The 16,441-nt window shown below is 37.1% G+C and overlaps 2 protein-coding genes and 1 pseudogene across 5 annotated transcripts; 1 reads left to right on the forward strand and 2 right to left on the reverse strand.

Moving 5' to 3' along the window:
• Positions 1-1,401: 1,401 nt before the first annotated feature.
• On the reverse strand, positions 1,402-5,559 carry LOC137718185 (uncharacterized). Of its 3 annotated transcripts, none has more exons than XM_068457683.2 (4): positions 5,420-5,559; positions 4,664-5,000; positions 3,017-3,274; positions 1,402-1,867 (listed from the first exon to the last, which is right to left on the reverse strand). In XM_068457683.2, exons 2-4 carry the CDS (start codon positions 4,931-4,933, stop codon positions 1,595-1,597), a joined length of 801 nt encoding a protein of 266 aa, XP_068313784.1. In that variant the 5' UTR covers positions 4,934-5,000; positions 5,420-5,559; the 3' UTR covers positions 1,402-1,594. The 3 variants fall into 3 exon arrangements, with proteins under 3 accessions (XP_068313784.1, XP_068313785.1, XP_088554956.1); XM_068457684.2 differs by having other exon boundaries at positions 4,664-5,054; positions 5,420-5,551; XM_088698830.1 differs by having other exon boundaries at positions 4,664-4,992; positions 5,420-5,547.
• Positions 5,560-6,597: 1,038 nt separating this feature from the next.
• LOC148694568 (uncharacterized) lies at positions 6,598-9,234 on the forward strand (annotated as a pseudogene). Its single transcript, XR_015965055.1, has 9 exons — positions 6,598-6,697; positions 6,822-6,862; positions 7,043-7,125; positions 7,512-7,583; positions 8,042-8,105; positions 8,269-8,368; positions 8,467-8,582; positions 8,772-8,794; positions 8,890-9,234. The product of XR_015965055.1 is annotated as an uncharacterized LOC148694568 (transcript).
• Positions 9,235-9,640: 406 nt separating this feature from the next.
• LOC137716725 (peroxidase N1-like) lies at positions 9,641-11,078 on the reverse strand. Its single transcript, XM_068456104.2, has 2 exons — positions 10,522-11,078; positions 9,641-10,400 (listed from the first exon to the last, which is right to left on the reverse strand). Exons 1-2 carry the CDS (start codon positions 10,930-10,932, stop codon positions 9,816-9,818), a joined length of 996 nt encoding a protein of 331 aa, XP_068312205.1. The 5' UTR covers positions 10,933-11,078; the 3' UTR covers positions 9,641-9,815.
• Positions 11,079-16,441: the final 5,363 nt, after the last annotated feature.

Below are 16,441 nucleotides of genomic sequence, written 5' to 3' on the forward strand. Positions count from 1 at the left end.
TGGCATACCTGGATGTTGACAGAAATGAGCTGATAGTCCACCCTTTCTCGAGGAGACAGGCCAACACTCTTGACACCGTTGGCATGTACATTTCACTGGAGTCCCCCGTCATTAGATTTATAATTTTAAAACTTGGATGGTGTTTTCTTTTTGTTTCTACAGAATATCTATAGGAATTCTGGCGTTTCCAACATGCACGCATGCAAATGAACAAAGAAATAAGCTAATCATACCAGAAATTTGTTCCGATAACTTGATCTTTAACATCAGAAGTACAAACCTTCACTACTCATTAAACTGATAGGAAAAGGTACGTACACAAGTGAGGAATATGAAAGCTCCGTTGATTGTGCAAAGTTAATACAAAAAAACAGCATCACCTGCAAACTTTTCAGTGCTGAGGACACCTATTTTTGTGATTCCTTCATAAGCCAGTCGGATGGAACAAGGACTTTGCCATGTTGATATGTCAGTAATAAGATGTCGTAGTTGATCGATAAGAAATTTGATACAATCTGGCAGAATCAGCATTATGTTTAACAAATGGTGATATCAATGACATTCAAGCTGAGAGAAGGTCCGTATCTACATGCACATAAGCACGTAGATAATGAACGAGTCAAAACAAAGGGATTGATTGTTATGACATTTCAGGTTATGTATTGACACTTTTTGCTGCACTTTACCAAGCTTGAGATTCCAAGTACGAAGCGAGGCCACATAGTTCTTATACTGAAATCCAGCCTCTTCAAGAGATCTCCAGTACCAGGGCCACCAGCACCAACTAAGTCTCCATGGTGATGGGTACAAGCGTTTTCAGAAGAAGATGAACCGCCATTATTGACACCATTTGAGTGGGAAGAAGGACCATTCGCAGCGTTAGTAGCAGCTGGAGCGGTGGACTGGGGTTGCAGAGCTCATCACTCAACAGAGCAGCACAACAAAGGCTCTTACGAGCCAGCAACCGAAAAAAACAACCTGCATTAACCAGGAACAACGCAACTAAGCAGCAACCAACCGACCCCGAAAACAAACTGAATCAAATTACAAGGGAAGTGATACACCATTCCTCCCCATCGTTGTCCCACCTTTCAATTCTCCTCGCCAGCAGATCTCCCTTATGTCCAGCAGATCTCTTCCTTATGTCACAGGTTTCAATATTTTCCAGCTCTTATATGTATAGGTTGATAGATGATTTGTATTTCTCTTTAAATTTTGTATTTAAACAAAGAGAGTGAAAACGATGGGGCTCTCCTGTCTGTGTTTCGATTACAGTCGAAGGCGAGGCGGTCACGATTGATTTTCGACCGATTCACATTTTCGAGCTTGATTGAATCACAACGGAGGAGAGAATGTCCAAGGTTTTGCTACATTGTATTAGGAAAGCTTGGTAAATGCAGGTTCTGCAGAAAAGTGACAACTTTATTATTTTAGGATCTTAAACTCTCAAGTGCTATAAAATGTAGGGTTTAAACTGGAAAATTATACCCAAAAAAGAAACTGAATAACTTGCACTAAAAAATTATACAATCCTTCGAAATAAACAGGAAATGGAACAACGTGGAGGGAAAGGGTTTATACAATGTGATTTGTACTATTCTTCGTCGTCGTCGTCATCAGAATCTGGTTCTAAAGATCTAACAAGATTGCGGTACTTTTCAGGCGAATCATACGCAGTTGGGGTGGTGAGAATGGCCTTCTCCAACCAGAACTTATCATATTCCTTCTTCTCAGTCAACGTGTGGAAGAACCTTCCCCACTTGTACATTGCACGCTGCAAACGGATACTCTTGGACCCTGAAAACACAAACTTGATGTAGTCCTTTGCCAGCCGAGTAATCTCCTCACCACTGATGATGTAAACATACTGCAAGAAAACCATTCGAGTATGAAATGTAAATACATATTGGGTAAAAGAGTAATATTACACATCCAGATTCTTTATCTGATGATCTACAACTACTAGGAATTATCATAGCTCTTATTGAAAATATTAGAATAAATAGGCTTGGCTTTTTTGCACGGAAGCCCTTCAGTCAGAAAAATAAAATAGCCCGAAAAGTATTATTTTTGAACTCTGAAGACACCGACGCTCTAAATCCAACCCTATCCCCCACAAGTGATCCACCTCCTCACACACTAGCTCCTACAAAAATCCTCATATTCCTTTCCATCCACAATACTGAAAAACTTCCCATCATCCCTGCACTATATCCTTCTTTCTCCCTCCGAAGAACTTATACTTCTCACACAATACGGCCTTGCATGAAACTGGAATATCCAAGCTTATTAGACTCCCTAAACGATCCCTGCCACAAGGACAGAGCAATGACCAATAAAGGAGCAAACGATTACACATACTCATACACCTTTGGAATCAAAGACGCCAAGACGACCATCTCCTCCGAACCATATCACAAGTATTCATCCTCCAACTAACAATAATCAAACCTAAGACTAGTATCTTAAAAGGTACTATAGACTTCCAAATGTATGATAGGGAACCAGTAAAACATTTTCTAAACAAGCCAACTTTATGAAAACAATCCAACAATTCTGTTAACAGTCAGAGGATTAGAAGGACGGACTTAAACACAACCTTGCACTGAAAGCAGTATCAAAATGAGATGATTTGTATGAACGACAAAAAAAGTTACAGAAGCTGTTACCCCCGCCCAACACTGTTCCCAAAGACTCATTGTTTTCCTATTTCCCAGCCTAAATCAACAAAAAGAGGTGAAACTGTAAAGGCCTTGAGAAATGTCTTTCCAAAGGCATCAACTTGAACCTCTTAACTAAAGCATGTTATTCAAAACATCACATTGAAGAAATTAAAACAGAAATCATAACTGTTTTACTTGAATACTCAATGACATTATTGCTTCTTGAAAATCCTAAATCACCCTTTGCTAAGAAAACAGTTAGAAGAACATAATTTATTGATGAGGATAAAATGGTAAAACACAAGATATACACAAAGCCTGATCAAGAAACAGCAAGAGTGTGGGATTATTACCAGAAAAATAAACCCAACAGTTGCTAGAATCACTTGCAGTGTTTCATCCATGATTCCAGCAAAGCCTTCATCTTCTGTTCCACCAGAGCCACCTATACCATCACCACCGCCACCACCGCCCCTTCCTTTGCCACCTCCGCCCCCACCTTTCTCTTCATAGAATTCGTTCTTTTCAATCTGCTGACGTAGCACATCCTCTATCGACCCTTCCTTTTTGAAATTACCCATTGCTTTCTCAAGAGCCTTCCAGGGGGAACCCTGTTTGCATTAAGAAGTGCAGTGAGAATATGGTGTCACTGGAATGCATTTGCACGATTACAAGAAACTTGCAGAAGTTAATGAGCATCCATCCTTCTCAACTCTTCCCTTTTTATAATTTGGGCACACATCTTCATACATATGCCATAAAATACATAATAATTCCTCCCATCAATACCCAACACCAATTACTCTACAAAATTGACTTTGATTAAATCATGATACTTTTAATAAAAATGCATACAAAGCATCATTTCAAATCTAAAGAAGAAACATTACAATGATGACAAGGAAAACATGATAGGAAAATGTAGGATTTTTTTTCTTTTCATAAAGCCCTAAAAAGAGTAAGTAGAAAACAAAAAGTTTGTGCTTCTGACCTTGTTTAGTCTATATGCTTGTGTACTTGAAGACTCAAAGATTGATGTATAAGATAGGTAATGCACCAAATACTTGCAAATTTTAAGTAAACAATAAATGTCAACACTGCTCTCTTAACTTAGAAAATGTACCATATGTTGTTGAACTTCAAAATAACACATTTATAATTTAACCCCATTAAGTGACATTATTGAGTTTAGCGGGTAAATTGTGTATTATAATTTTACTTTTATTTTTGGTGATCATCTAAAGCATCACATGGTCATATTTACGAGCAAACTGATCTTCACTATTCATGCTAAACAAAGAGCAATTATTGTGCATGTAACCTAAAATCTGTTTGATCGTGTGAATAAGAATCGCTTATTTATTTTTCTTATTATGCATGTGATTTCTTCGAAATTTCTCCTCCCACTCTAAGAATAATGATTTAATTGGTCTACATGCTATGCTGACATAACAACTGGCACTCAAAGGACTATTTCTGTTAAAAAAGTACATCATAAGTTACAATTTGGACCGACTAAATATATGAATGTTAAATTAGGGGAGCATCGGAGAAATTAACTCATTAAGTGAATGAAAGCAGGTCATGTGATTGATGCTACTTTTAAATACAGCAGATGCTCTACTTAAGAAGAATCAGGAGGGATGATTAAGAGAAAGACAAGACTTATGAGAAGATAATGCTATCACTCAACTTAAGATCTACATGACTAATCATGCACGTAACTACTTGCATTCAATGAGGCGTGTGACAGGTACAAAATTGGCCCCTAGCAGAACAATCCTGATATTACTACGGGAAAGCACCGGAATCTCAAAAATTTAGGTGAGGAAGATAAGATGGTTCCTAGGGGACATTTGAACCAATATCAATATGGAAAGGCAGAAACTTTGAAGACAGTTAGTAAGTCGAATGAAATTTCCATTCCATTTAAAGGAAGATAGTTCAAGCATAATAAATAACTCAAGTATTTTGTAGCAGCATGCAGAAAGGTCTTTTACCTCATCACCGTTTTCATTCTTTCCCTTGCCACCCAATAAGCAGACAGGTGCAGATCGGTGGTACTTAGATACGACCCCGCATTGCTGGTTCTTCAGTATAGCCACACATTGCTGATGGATTCGTGCATTACGTTTTGGTTTCAATGAAGTTCCAAGGAGACATTTAGCACGGTTTGGAAGCAAATACGGATTAGAATAGAGGCAGAGAGATTGAGATGGGTTCCTGAAATAGATGCTAGGTTGGCAGGATGATATCTGAACGGTGTTCATCCTCGGAAAATAATCTTCGGGTGCCTTCTAACTCTCACATGAAGCTTCAAACTTCTAAACTAGCATTCTTCAAGTGTCATTGACCAATTAGCCCGTATGAATTTGTCGAAAAACACGAAAACTAAATACAAACCAGATAGTATCAAATGCCCAATTACATAATAACCATACAAAATGCAACAAAACCAAGTAAACATCATTCCTATTCTATTAACACAACCAAATAATAGGAGAAATAAATCCCAAATTATGACGAAAATCGCAAAGGGTCCTAAAAATTCTGGAAAAAAAAAGGGGTTAGTTTTATGGGTTCTGAAAATCCAAGAAAAAAAAATTTGGAAACGCATGACCAAAAAGCAAACAAATTTATTTAAAAAAAATTGAAAGAAAATTCAAATCACCTTCAAAAAAGAAAAGAAAAATCAGAAAGCAAAGTTATGATATTAATCTCCATGAATACAGAAAGCTGAGAGGAGGATATCGTACCTTGCTGCGTCGGGTTGTAAACTGTAATTGTGAATTGTGATGGAGGAGGAGGAGCACAAAGCCTCCTTCCTTCTCGACCCTTCTTCTTGTTCCAAAGCTTTTCGGGTCGCGGTTTGGATAATACGCGGGTTTAAGGGTTTTAGCATCTACGCCGCTCCTTTTAACTTGTTCAAATCAGCGGTCGGTTGCGATGTCCGGCCCATTTAAAACAGTCAACATATTTGTCTATCTCCACTCATTTTTTATTTTTTATTTTGTAAGTTAAAGATTGAACTCTGAAATTTTATTAATATTACAATCTCAAACGTTATCATTAAAACAATACAATGTTATACACAAAATTGAAATTTAATTGTAATGGCATACACTTAATAAAAAGTCAATTACATAAGTCCTTCGGTGATAACGTGATAAATAAAAACAAAGTTAAAAAAATCATTATTTAAAGTAATTACACTGTCGATGGACAGAATTGTTAAGTTCGGTGAATTGTTTTCATTTATGGAAATATAATATATATATATATATATATATGTGTGTGTGTGTGTGTGTGTATGTATGTATGTATAAACCCTGCTGAAGATGAATTAGGCGCCGTTTGGTTGCAGAAAATGATGATATAGTAGTGCTTTCGGTTTCTTAGTGTTTGGTTGATTTGTTTTTGATAGATTGAGCTAAATAAGAGGACAAGGGAAACAATGTAGAGAGTAGCATCACATTTAGAAAGGAGATTTAATTGAAAAAAGGAACAATTATATATAATTTCATTATTACAAGCGATGTTACTACTCTAAGCTACCTTGGGTGAGGGTGGGAGAGTGTCTGAATCTGAGACGCACTGGGTTGAAGAGGAAGTCCCTAACCGCTTTAAGAATTATATTATTTAAGCAGAATTGTCCCTGGCCTAAAAATCCAAGATTGGTCTGTATAAATCTAACCTGTAAACCACTTGTTCAAAACTTTCATGAGCAGGGTAATCTCTCCTTGACGTATAAGTCTGTCAGCTTGCTATGGCAGCTGCTGAACCTGCCTGTGCATCCCTTTTTCTGAACACATTTCATTCAACCTATACCGGTTCTTTAGAATTATTGCAATAGCAAGGTTTAGTGCAATATTTCCCTTATTCGGGTTCGAATGTTAATTTCTTTATGCATTTTTTCGAAAATGTTCATAGTTATATGCCTGCAAAAGCTACCGTGTTTGACAAGAAGTGCAATCCTCTTCTTGAGCTTGGAACAGGGCCATACAATACTATCCGATGGAATCCGAAGGGAAAATGTATCCTTGACAATTGTTGCTTACTTGAGAACATTAACCAACATAAGAAATTATTATATTTCTTTCTTAGAGGAGACAAAGCTAAAAAAGTCTATGATTGTGGCCTTAATTATCTGGTTTGCAGTTCTGTGTTTGGCTGGCTTTGGTAACTTACCTGGTGATATGGTACGTTATTAAGTTAGTACTATTTGCTGTTTTGAACTTTTGAGATAGCATTCTTTGTGCTCACCGTATATTAAATTTTATGCAAGAAACTCATCATATGTTACTTTTACTGGTTTTCACATTTGCATCATATGCTCATTATGATTTCTCAAGTCCATTTGTCTTTTGTTTGCCACATAGGCCTTTTGGGACTGTATAGAGAAAAAACAGCTTGGGACAACTAGGGCTGAATTGTTTGTGACAAGCGAATGGTCTCCAGATTAGTGGCGGAGCCAGCATGGGGTCATTGGTTGTCAATGATCTCAATAACTTTAAAAACTCTATCTATATTTACTTGTATATTGTATTTGACCCTACAAACAGCTAAGGCAAACTAAATTACGACCTCCTCGTCCTACTTCTTCTATTTCCTTCTATCATATTTGTCTTCATGTTCTCTCTTCTTGTGTGAAATGTTTTAGTTGAAGAGCCTTGAAAGTCTTCAATATTACTTCACAATATCCTACATTCACCCTCAACAAGCCTGTACAAGTAATAGTAGTCGTCGACATATGTTGGCAGGAACTAACAAGTGCCTACTAGGTGCTTGACGAAATGACCCAATGCAGCTTTTTGGTTGATATTATGACCCATTATTTGAAAATCCTAGCTACACCGCTGCTCCAGATGGACGTTATTTCATGACTGTGACAACGGCTCCCAGACTACAAGTTGACAATGGGTATGTTTACTATTGTGTAGATTTTCGGGGTTTGAAAGAGGGCCGAGTATATAGTATTGCACTTCTTCAAACTGATTTAGTGCACTAAAACAATTTTTACCATGTGCCTATCGAAAATTTCTCTCATGCATTTTAACTGTTTATCAATTTCCAAGTTGTGTTTATCATATTCTTTTATCTATGGTCACAAAATTTGTTCATCTTCACGTTATAGACTATTCTTACCTTCCCGGCCAATAAGAAGAAATCTATTCTCACTTTTGTATCAGTTTGGATTGTTTCATTTGAGAAAGCAGCTACGGCAGCCTGAGCATATTTGCTCATCTCTTGCATATTATGTTGGTGGTGTGTGAACATTTTTCCATACCTGTTCAATTGAATACTTAGTCTGCTGTTCTTCTTCAAACAAGCTTATTTACCAGTTCACCACTTCATATTTATTTTTCTCTGCATTGAAGGATTAAGATTATTCCACTACAATTCTTCAAGAAGATGTTTGACAAGTTGTACCAGAGGTCAGAGGTCAGTTTTGCACCCCCATTTCGGATGAATTTGCCTACTTGGGGTATAAATTTAGTAGCCTCCATTGGGGATATGCTTTTAGACTGTCCCAAAACAACTCTTCTATTTTGTTCACACCTGACTGACTTTTTCTTTTCTTTCCTGGCGCCAACTATTTGTTCAGGTTGATTGGAAACCAGAGTCACCAGACAAATTCGGTGACATTGCCGAATTTGTCAAGTCCATTGAGTCATTAAAAGTTGTAGAAACAAAACCTCAAGGTTGCTCTTGTGTAGAATTCTCAAAACTTTGTTGATTGTGGATTTGAATTATTACCTGTATGTTTTGAAGTTCACTGAGGAACTTTTATAAATTTTTCAAGAAAGGTCAAAAAATTCTCAAGCTTCTGTAAAAGCTAGCACTAGCAAACCTCCTGCACAAAAGCCTGCTGCATATCGGCCCCCACATGCTAAGGCTGCTGCTGCTGTTCAGGCTCAGGTTTACATGACTTGTATTGCTTAATTTGGTTTCTATTTTTCTAAGTTGGTTCTATCCATATCATGGCCGAGTTCATAATACATAAAATGTTGACAACCGTGTGTAAAACCTTTTGTTCTTTTTGTTGTAATGAACCATTTGCTTGACGTGACGGTGATGCTGATGGCGTCAATAATTGTTTACTGGCAGCTGTTTGGAGAGAGCCCTACGGAGTAAGTACTTACATAAAGTTTTTTGTTTCCTCTTTCCTTAATGACCTGGATTTTCATATTCTTATGAAATGCTTGTTCATGCTAATTTAACGAAGGAGATTGAGCAAGAATGCGTTGCGAAACAAGAAGAAAAGGGAGAAGAAAAAGGCTGGTGAGGCAACCAGTGGCACTTGATAGAGAGGCAGGATATCTGACCGAGCGATTCCTATTACGCGTCCAACAGGATCAGTTTACAGGAAGTGGAGTTCTAGGCTTGAGCGGTGGATTTGACAGTTACCATTCGTTCCTACTCAGATCCAAGTATGGATTTGTTCCTTCAGAGGGATTTTTTGTTTGTAGCCGAGAAATGTCCGAGCTCGTCATAGAACATCTGCAAGTAGGAGATGGAAGAAAGGTGATTTTTATGACATGTTCTGTTTTACCAAATCTGTAACAATACGAAGGGATATGCAGTTGTTGCAAAAGAACGTTGTTTTTTGTCTGTTGTTCATATGATCGATTACTTGTATTGACTGAATCTGCAAAGAATTTCCAATATTGGAATATGTTTTGCCACCTCCCCAGTAGACTATAACTAACAACTTCTTTAACTAATCCCCATATTCAATGTTGAAAAGATCAAACGGCCGCTGCCACATTTGGGAAGCTAACGCTTCTGTAATTTTGTTGACGAAATAGGGTAAAGTGGGACAGATTAAAATGAAGTATTTGACTTTGAATTAAAAGAAAGGAAAACTAACGAAAAGTCAAAAAAACTTCCCTTTTAATGAAAAAGTCATTTTTAAAGGTATAATGAATAGTACCAGAGAAAGGTATAAATGTGGTTTTGTTAAACCTCCTTTAAAAGAATGATATTAAACAGCTTACAAAAACCAAAGAATGAGATCAAAGTATCTTTCTCTTTGAAGACACATGAGGAACGAAAAGAAAGTAATACAAACATGGCTTGATTGTGCCAACAAAATAACAAAAATAATTAATAAGTAATTAGTCGAAATATCAAAGAATGTGGGCCATTTCGTTAGTTGACTGCAGAACAAATGCGGCGGATTTCACCATTTGCGGCAGATTTTACACCGATGTTACTCATTTTCACCATCGACTTTCCAAACTCGACGTTGAAATTCAATGCTTGTAAGCCTCTCACGCCCAAAAATCGTTGGACAAAACTTTTAGTGGTGGCGTCGGTCCATAACTTCTGATCCGACTCAAGTATTCCGCGACCATTCTTCAAATTTGTGAAGAAAGTTGCATCGAATCGACTTGCGCTGCCCGTGTCTAAATCAACACGCCTCGCCGTGTCACCATTTTCAGGGCAAATTGATCTTAGTTGGGCAAGGAATAAAGGGTTTATTGTTTCGTCAGCGCCATTTCCTGTGGTGGTGAAGTTATACAGCCTGTACCTGAAGAACTGGCATGCTGAGGTGCCAATGGTGTGTGCACCAACAAGCGTGACAAGATCTTGAGTGTTGAGACCCAATTCTTGGAACTTGGCCTTTTGTACATCAATCGAATCTCTAAAGCCTGGCAAATTACTAGTCTCTGTGGCCAGCGAAACTCGTCCATCTTTTCTTCCAGTGGGCACATTCCAAGTGAATCCTTTAGTCTGCAATAAGTAAAATTATGTACGTTAGAGGAGAGTACGAATGTATAGTTGTTTTTACCGATATATTAACTCAAAATTAACAAGCACAAGAGGAACAATCAAATAAATAATGAATACTTACGAGAACCACGGAATCACGGGCAGCGAGGGCGAGAATATCTGCACAAGAAACAACCCCGGGGCATGCAGCTTCGAGCTTGGTCTTTGCATCATCAATGACTTCCCAACCTCTTAAACCGAGGTTAGGCCCAGCGGTTTTCTCAGTATTAGGGCCGTCAAGAAGGACAGAAGCATCACAACCTTGGACAAAGCAGTCATGGAAGTGCATCCTTAACAAGCCGGGAGCAACGGAAGGGTTGGAGTTGAAATGAGTTTGAATTGTTTGTTTGACAATAGACTCAGCTGCCGGACATGTACGCGAATAGAATCCAACGCGCGTAAGTTGGCCCTGGCCTTGCACCATCACCAAGGTGGTAGCCAAACCAACAAGTAGCTGTAGAAAGTACATTAATAACATTCTGGAGGAGCTCATCTTGTGGTAGATTTTGGTGCTTAAGGATGCGTGTGTGTGTGTGTGTGTGTGTATTGCAAGCTAGATGCAGCTTATAGCTTTGGTTTTGCGAGTAGCTAGCTAGCACGAAGATGATTACAGTGTTTTTGGCTCTGTGAATATTGTAATCTGCTGGTTATGTTTAGGAGTGAATGAAGCCTCAAGTATTTATAGGAGGTGGTCAAATGATTAAACGCGTAGAAATTGGATGAATTATATTATATATGCCTGTATCGTATATGTGAGGGTAAACAAAGTCGGGCTACAACTTGCTCGCACTTAGCAATAATAAGTTTTGGTTTACTCTTTCCTCACTTCTTACGCCCACACCCGCGCGTGGATGCATGGTGGGTGCTGTTCCCTTTTGACGCAGCCAAATATAATAAAGCCTGATTTGGTACCGAGGTAATTCTGAAAAAAGTTGCTATTAAAAAAAGCTGGGATATGTTTTTGTGTTTGGTAAACATTCAGCTTCAGCTTTTTTTCACAGTTTTGGGTGAAAAAAAACAAAAAACAAGAAGCTGTAAAACCCAGCTTTGAAAAACTAGCTTTTTCACATCTGTTTTACATAAAAGTTTACCAAACACTATAATACTGTTTTTTTTTTCAAAAGCACTTTTACAAAAAAATTTACCAAACACTTTGTTGTTTTATTTCACAGCTGCTTATTCTCGCAGCACAGCAAAAGCAGCTTTTTTTCAAAGCACAGCAATACCAAACCAGCCCTAAGAAGGATCCAATGAAATGTTTTCGCTTACACGCCCTAGAATTCACTAGGAAAAGAGAGAAAAAAACTTATGTTTATTGAATAATAGCCAAAAAAATTACAAATTTAAGACCAAAATGACCTATTTATGTTGTTCTTAACCATAGAAACTCTAGGTATCTAAATAGGAAAGGGAATGAACACATAACAAAATATGAAAACATCCTACGATATTAAATTCCGAATTTAATATTGTAAACAACTTAATTTGCCCAAATTCTATCTGAACTTATTGTGTAATAAGTCGTTTGTTAAATCTCATTGTTTTCTTTGAATACATATATTATATGGGTCTAAAACAGGCATGCAAAGCTAAAGTTGTGTCAATCTGGACAGTATAAAAGTCCAAAACATCCACTTTCAGGATATGATAACAATAAATAACTTATTAACACGTAAATTACCAATTATCTAATTACTTTTCTTGATTATTTATTGCTTTCTTCTTTTAATTTTTATTACTGTAAAATAACCTAATTTCTGTCCTACATCACTTTTTTATTGTTTTTTGTTCAAACAAGGAACCCTTCCACAGTTTCACTTCTGAAATTTCTATACCTACTTTGTCGACCATATATATACAGTATTTTTTAATTGGTGGGTTACTTTACCGCGTATCTTTGGCTAATTGCCAACCTTAGTCGCTTTCAGCCAATCATTTCTTTAATCGTCGACATGAAATGCTAGAACAATATTGCATGTCATCAGCACTCTACATGGAGAGAGGAAAATGATTACCAAGGATTTGGTGAACACATGCTATGGTGCTAACCAAGTCAGATTAAAATATAATACAATTGAAATGACTCATTTACCATATATGGAATTTTCTTTTGAAACAAATAAACTGTATTAAAACTGACTTAAGAACATATATAGAGAAGACAGGTCAAATGTAACCAAGAGGTCACACAAGCGAAAAAAACCCACAACTTTACAATTACAAACTTATTAAGGATACGAGACAAATCCAACCAATTAGCACTCATGCTGACCAAACCTGTAAATTGTAGAACTGTAGTAAAAGCACCACGTGAAAATGACCGCTCCACCCTTTGACCATGCAATCATCAGCAAAGAAGCACTCTGTGAGTTACCTCCAAGGCTCTAACAAAAGCTAAGCTTCCTTTTCATATGCACAAAAGCTTATCGCCTCCATTACCTCTAAGTATTAAAAAGAAATATAACAGCCATGCCCGTGAATGCATGGTGAGTGATGTTCCTTTTTGACGCAGCGAAATATAATAAGGAAAATCAAACGAAATGTTTTCGCTTGAACGTCCTAGAGTGCATTAGAAAAATAAAGAGAAAGCTCACGTTTATTGGATAATAGTCGAAAAGACTATAAATCTAAAACCAATATGACCTATTTATAATGTTCTTAATCCTAGAAAACCTAGGTATCTAAATAGGAAAGGAAATAACTAGCAAATAACAAAATATAAAAACATCCTACAATATTAAATTCTGAATTAAATATAATATACCACCTAATTCGCTCAAATTATATCTAAACTCATTGTGTAATAACAAGTCTTGTAGATCTCATTGTTTTCTTTGAATCCAAATATTATACAAGTCCAAAATAGACATGGGAAACTAAAAGCTGCATCAATCCGTCAGTATGAAAAGTCTCAAACATCCACTTCCAGAATATGACAGCAACAAATAATTTATTAACACGTGAATTACTAATTCTTCAGTTACATTTCTTAATTATTTATCACTTTCTTCTTTTAATTTTATTGCATATAAAATAACCTAATTTCTATCCTACCTCACTTTTCTTGTTTTTGTTCAAACATGGAACCCTTCCACAGTTCCACTTCTGAATTTTCTGTACCTACTTTGTCAACCACATATAAATATATAACCTATTGTTTTATTGGTGGTGTTCTTTTCTTTACCGCGTATCTTTGGCTACTTGCCAACCGTAGTCGTTTTCGGCCAATCATTTCTTTAATAGCCGCCATGAAATGCTGGAAACGTATTGCATAGTGAGGGTCATCAGCACTCTGCATGGAGATAGGAATTGATTACCAGGGATTATGTGAACACATTCTATGATGCCAACGAAGTCAGATTAAAATATAATACAGTTTTTTTTTTTTTAAAGAGAGAAAATTGGTGGCAAGTCACGGTTATCCACCATTTCCAGAGACCGGGAAAACTAACAGAGGCATGTCAGTTTTCCCCTAACTACAAATCTAGCTTCCACACTAGTAGTGGATTAAAATGACTCATTTACCATATGGAATTTTCTTTTGAAACAAATTAAACTTTATTAAAAGAAAAACCACAACTGTATAGTTACAAACTTGTCAAGAATACGATACAAATCCAACCAATTAATACTCATAATGACTAAACCTTGCAAGTTGTAGAACTATAGTAAAACTATAAAATCACCACGTGGAAATGACCGTTCCACCCTTTGATGATCATACAATCATTAGCAAAGAAGCACTATGTGAGTTATCTCCAATAAACGTTGAGCTTCTTTTTCCATATACACAAAAGCTCACCACCTTCATTAAATCTAAACAACAGTTGGCATTCAAAAATTCGAGTTTGAATAGTAAGTCATAGTTGCTACAAGGCTCTCATTGATAAAACGAAAGAGCTACATGCACAACTTAACTTTGTTAATTTAAGCAATATCTCTTTCCCTTCACCAAAGCACCTAAGCAATTTCTCTTTCTCTTCACCACTTGCATGTTATGACACAATTCTCTACATATGTAAATCCGTAATACGCAAGGTAAAAAAAGAACTTAAAGTTAAATCACTTCCATTTAATGGCACAATTTTTTGGTTCGAAGTCAATTAAGTGCAATCTCCATTACTCAAATCTCATTTACTAGCGATATCTAGTAGTGGCACGCTAGCAATCACTAAATTCATGTTCAAGTAAATTCCAACCCACACGCAAGGCCCATGGCAAATTAGGGAGTGAACAACTACTAATTTTTATCTTATCACATTTCACTAGCATATTTCTGCCTATATATATATAATGTGAGTAATTAACTCTCTATTGTTTTAGTAACTTTCTAGTCTTCTAATTTTTTTGAAAAAAAAAAAGAAAAGAAAAGAAAACAGAAAACTAGATTAAACATCCTTTCATAAGATTCATTTAAAAAAAAAAACCGAGTTTAAGATCTAATATTTAATTTTGATCGTTTGACTTTATATTCAACTCAGCAACTTTCCATATAGGAGTTGAAGAGTCAATTGATTAAAAAAACTATTTTGTTTGTTCCTAAATCGCCTTTTTCCTATGATTTAGCTAATAAATATTGACTAATATGCCCTTGAGCTTTCATGTTTATTTTGAAATCAATAAAAAACATTTTTTTACTAAATGTCTATACAAGTTGCACAATTGGGTCTCATTTATGAAGAGCAACATGTCCAACTCACATACACACTTCTCCTTTATATTATCTCTTATCTCTTTCAATTGTATATTCTCATGATTCGTATGTTTCTTGCATTATGGAACAATTAAGGTTTGCAAATCTATTTTTTACTTATGAATTGTGTTTATTTGTGTATGATAATTTTTTGTCTATGGAGATTGACAAGTACGTATGTGACATCCCACATTGCTCAGGGGAGTGATCCTTATATGTATATTCTCATCTCTACCTAGCACGAGGCCTTTTGGGAGCTCACTGGCTTCGGGTTCCGTAGGAACTCCGAAGTTAAGCGAGAAGAAGGCTATAGCAATCCCATGATGGGTGACCCACTGGGAAGTTGCTCGTGAGTTATCAAAAACAAAACCGTGAGGGAATGGTAAGCCCAAAGCGGACAATATCGTGCTACGGTGGTGGAGTCGGGCCCGGGAAGTAGTCCCGCCCGGCCAGGGATGTGACAATTTGGTATCAGAGCCTAACCCTGGCCGTGGTGTGGTAAGCCCAAAGCGGACAATATCGTGCTACGGTGGTGGAGTGGGCCCGGGAAGTGATCCGTCTCGGGCCGGGATGTGACAATTTGGTATCAGAGCCTAACCCTAGCCGTGGTGTGCCGACGAGGACGTCGGGCCCCTAAGGGGGGTGGATTGTGACATCCCACATTGCCTAGGGGAGTGATCCTTATATGTATATTCCTATCTCTACCTAGCACGAGGCCTTTTGGAAGCTCACTGGCTTCGGGTTCCGTAGGAACTCCGAAGTTAAGCGAGAAAAGGGGCTAGAGCAATCCCATGATGGGTGACCCACTGGGAAGTTGCTCGTGAGTTTCCAAAAACAAAACCGTGAGGGAATGGTAAGCCCAAAGCGGACAATATCGTGCTACGGTGGTGGAGTGGGCCTGGGAAGTGATCCGTCTCGGGCCGGGATGTGACAACGTATTTTTAAATCTATGATTTGTGTACTTGTATGAAGATACATGGAGTAAAGTTTGCATACCAAAATTATGTACCTATGTTTATGCCCTTATACTTTTGTACCTATGCCTATGCACTTATATTTCCGTACCTATGCCTATGTACTTATACTTCCGTACCTATGCCTATGCACTAATACTTCTGTACCTATGCTTATGCACTTATACTTCCGTACCTATGCTTATGCACTTATACTTCCGTACCCATGTATAGCACTTTGTTAATATACTTATAATTTTTATGGGTGTTCTTCTTTTTTTTTTTTTTTTTTTTTTTTTTTATGGAGATGGGAATTGTGTTGGTGATGATGTTTTGCTTTTCTTTTGTAATGTATT

This window comes from Pyrus communis, chromosome 8 (assembly GCF_041283825.1).
Source record: "Pyrus communis isolate YQ-2024b chromosome 8, ASM4128382v1, whole genome shotgun sequence".
NCBI classification, from domain to species: domain Eukaryota; kingdom Viridiplantae; phylum Streptophyta; class Magnoliopsida; order Rosales; family Rosaceae; genus Pyrus; species Pyrus communis.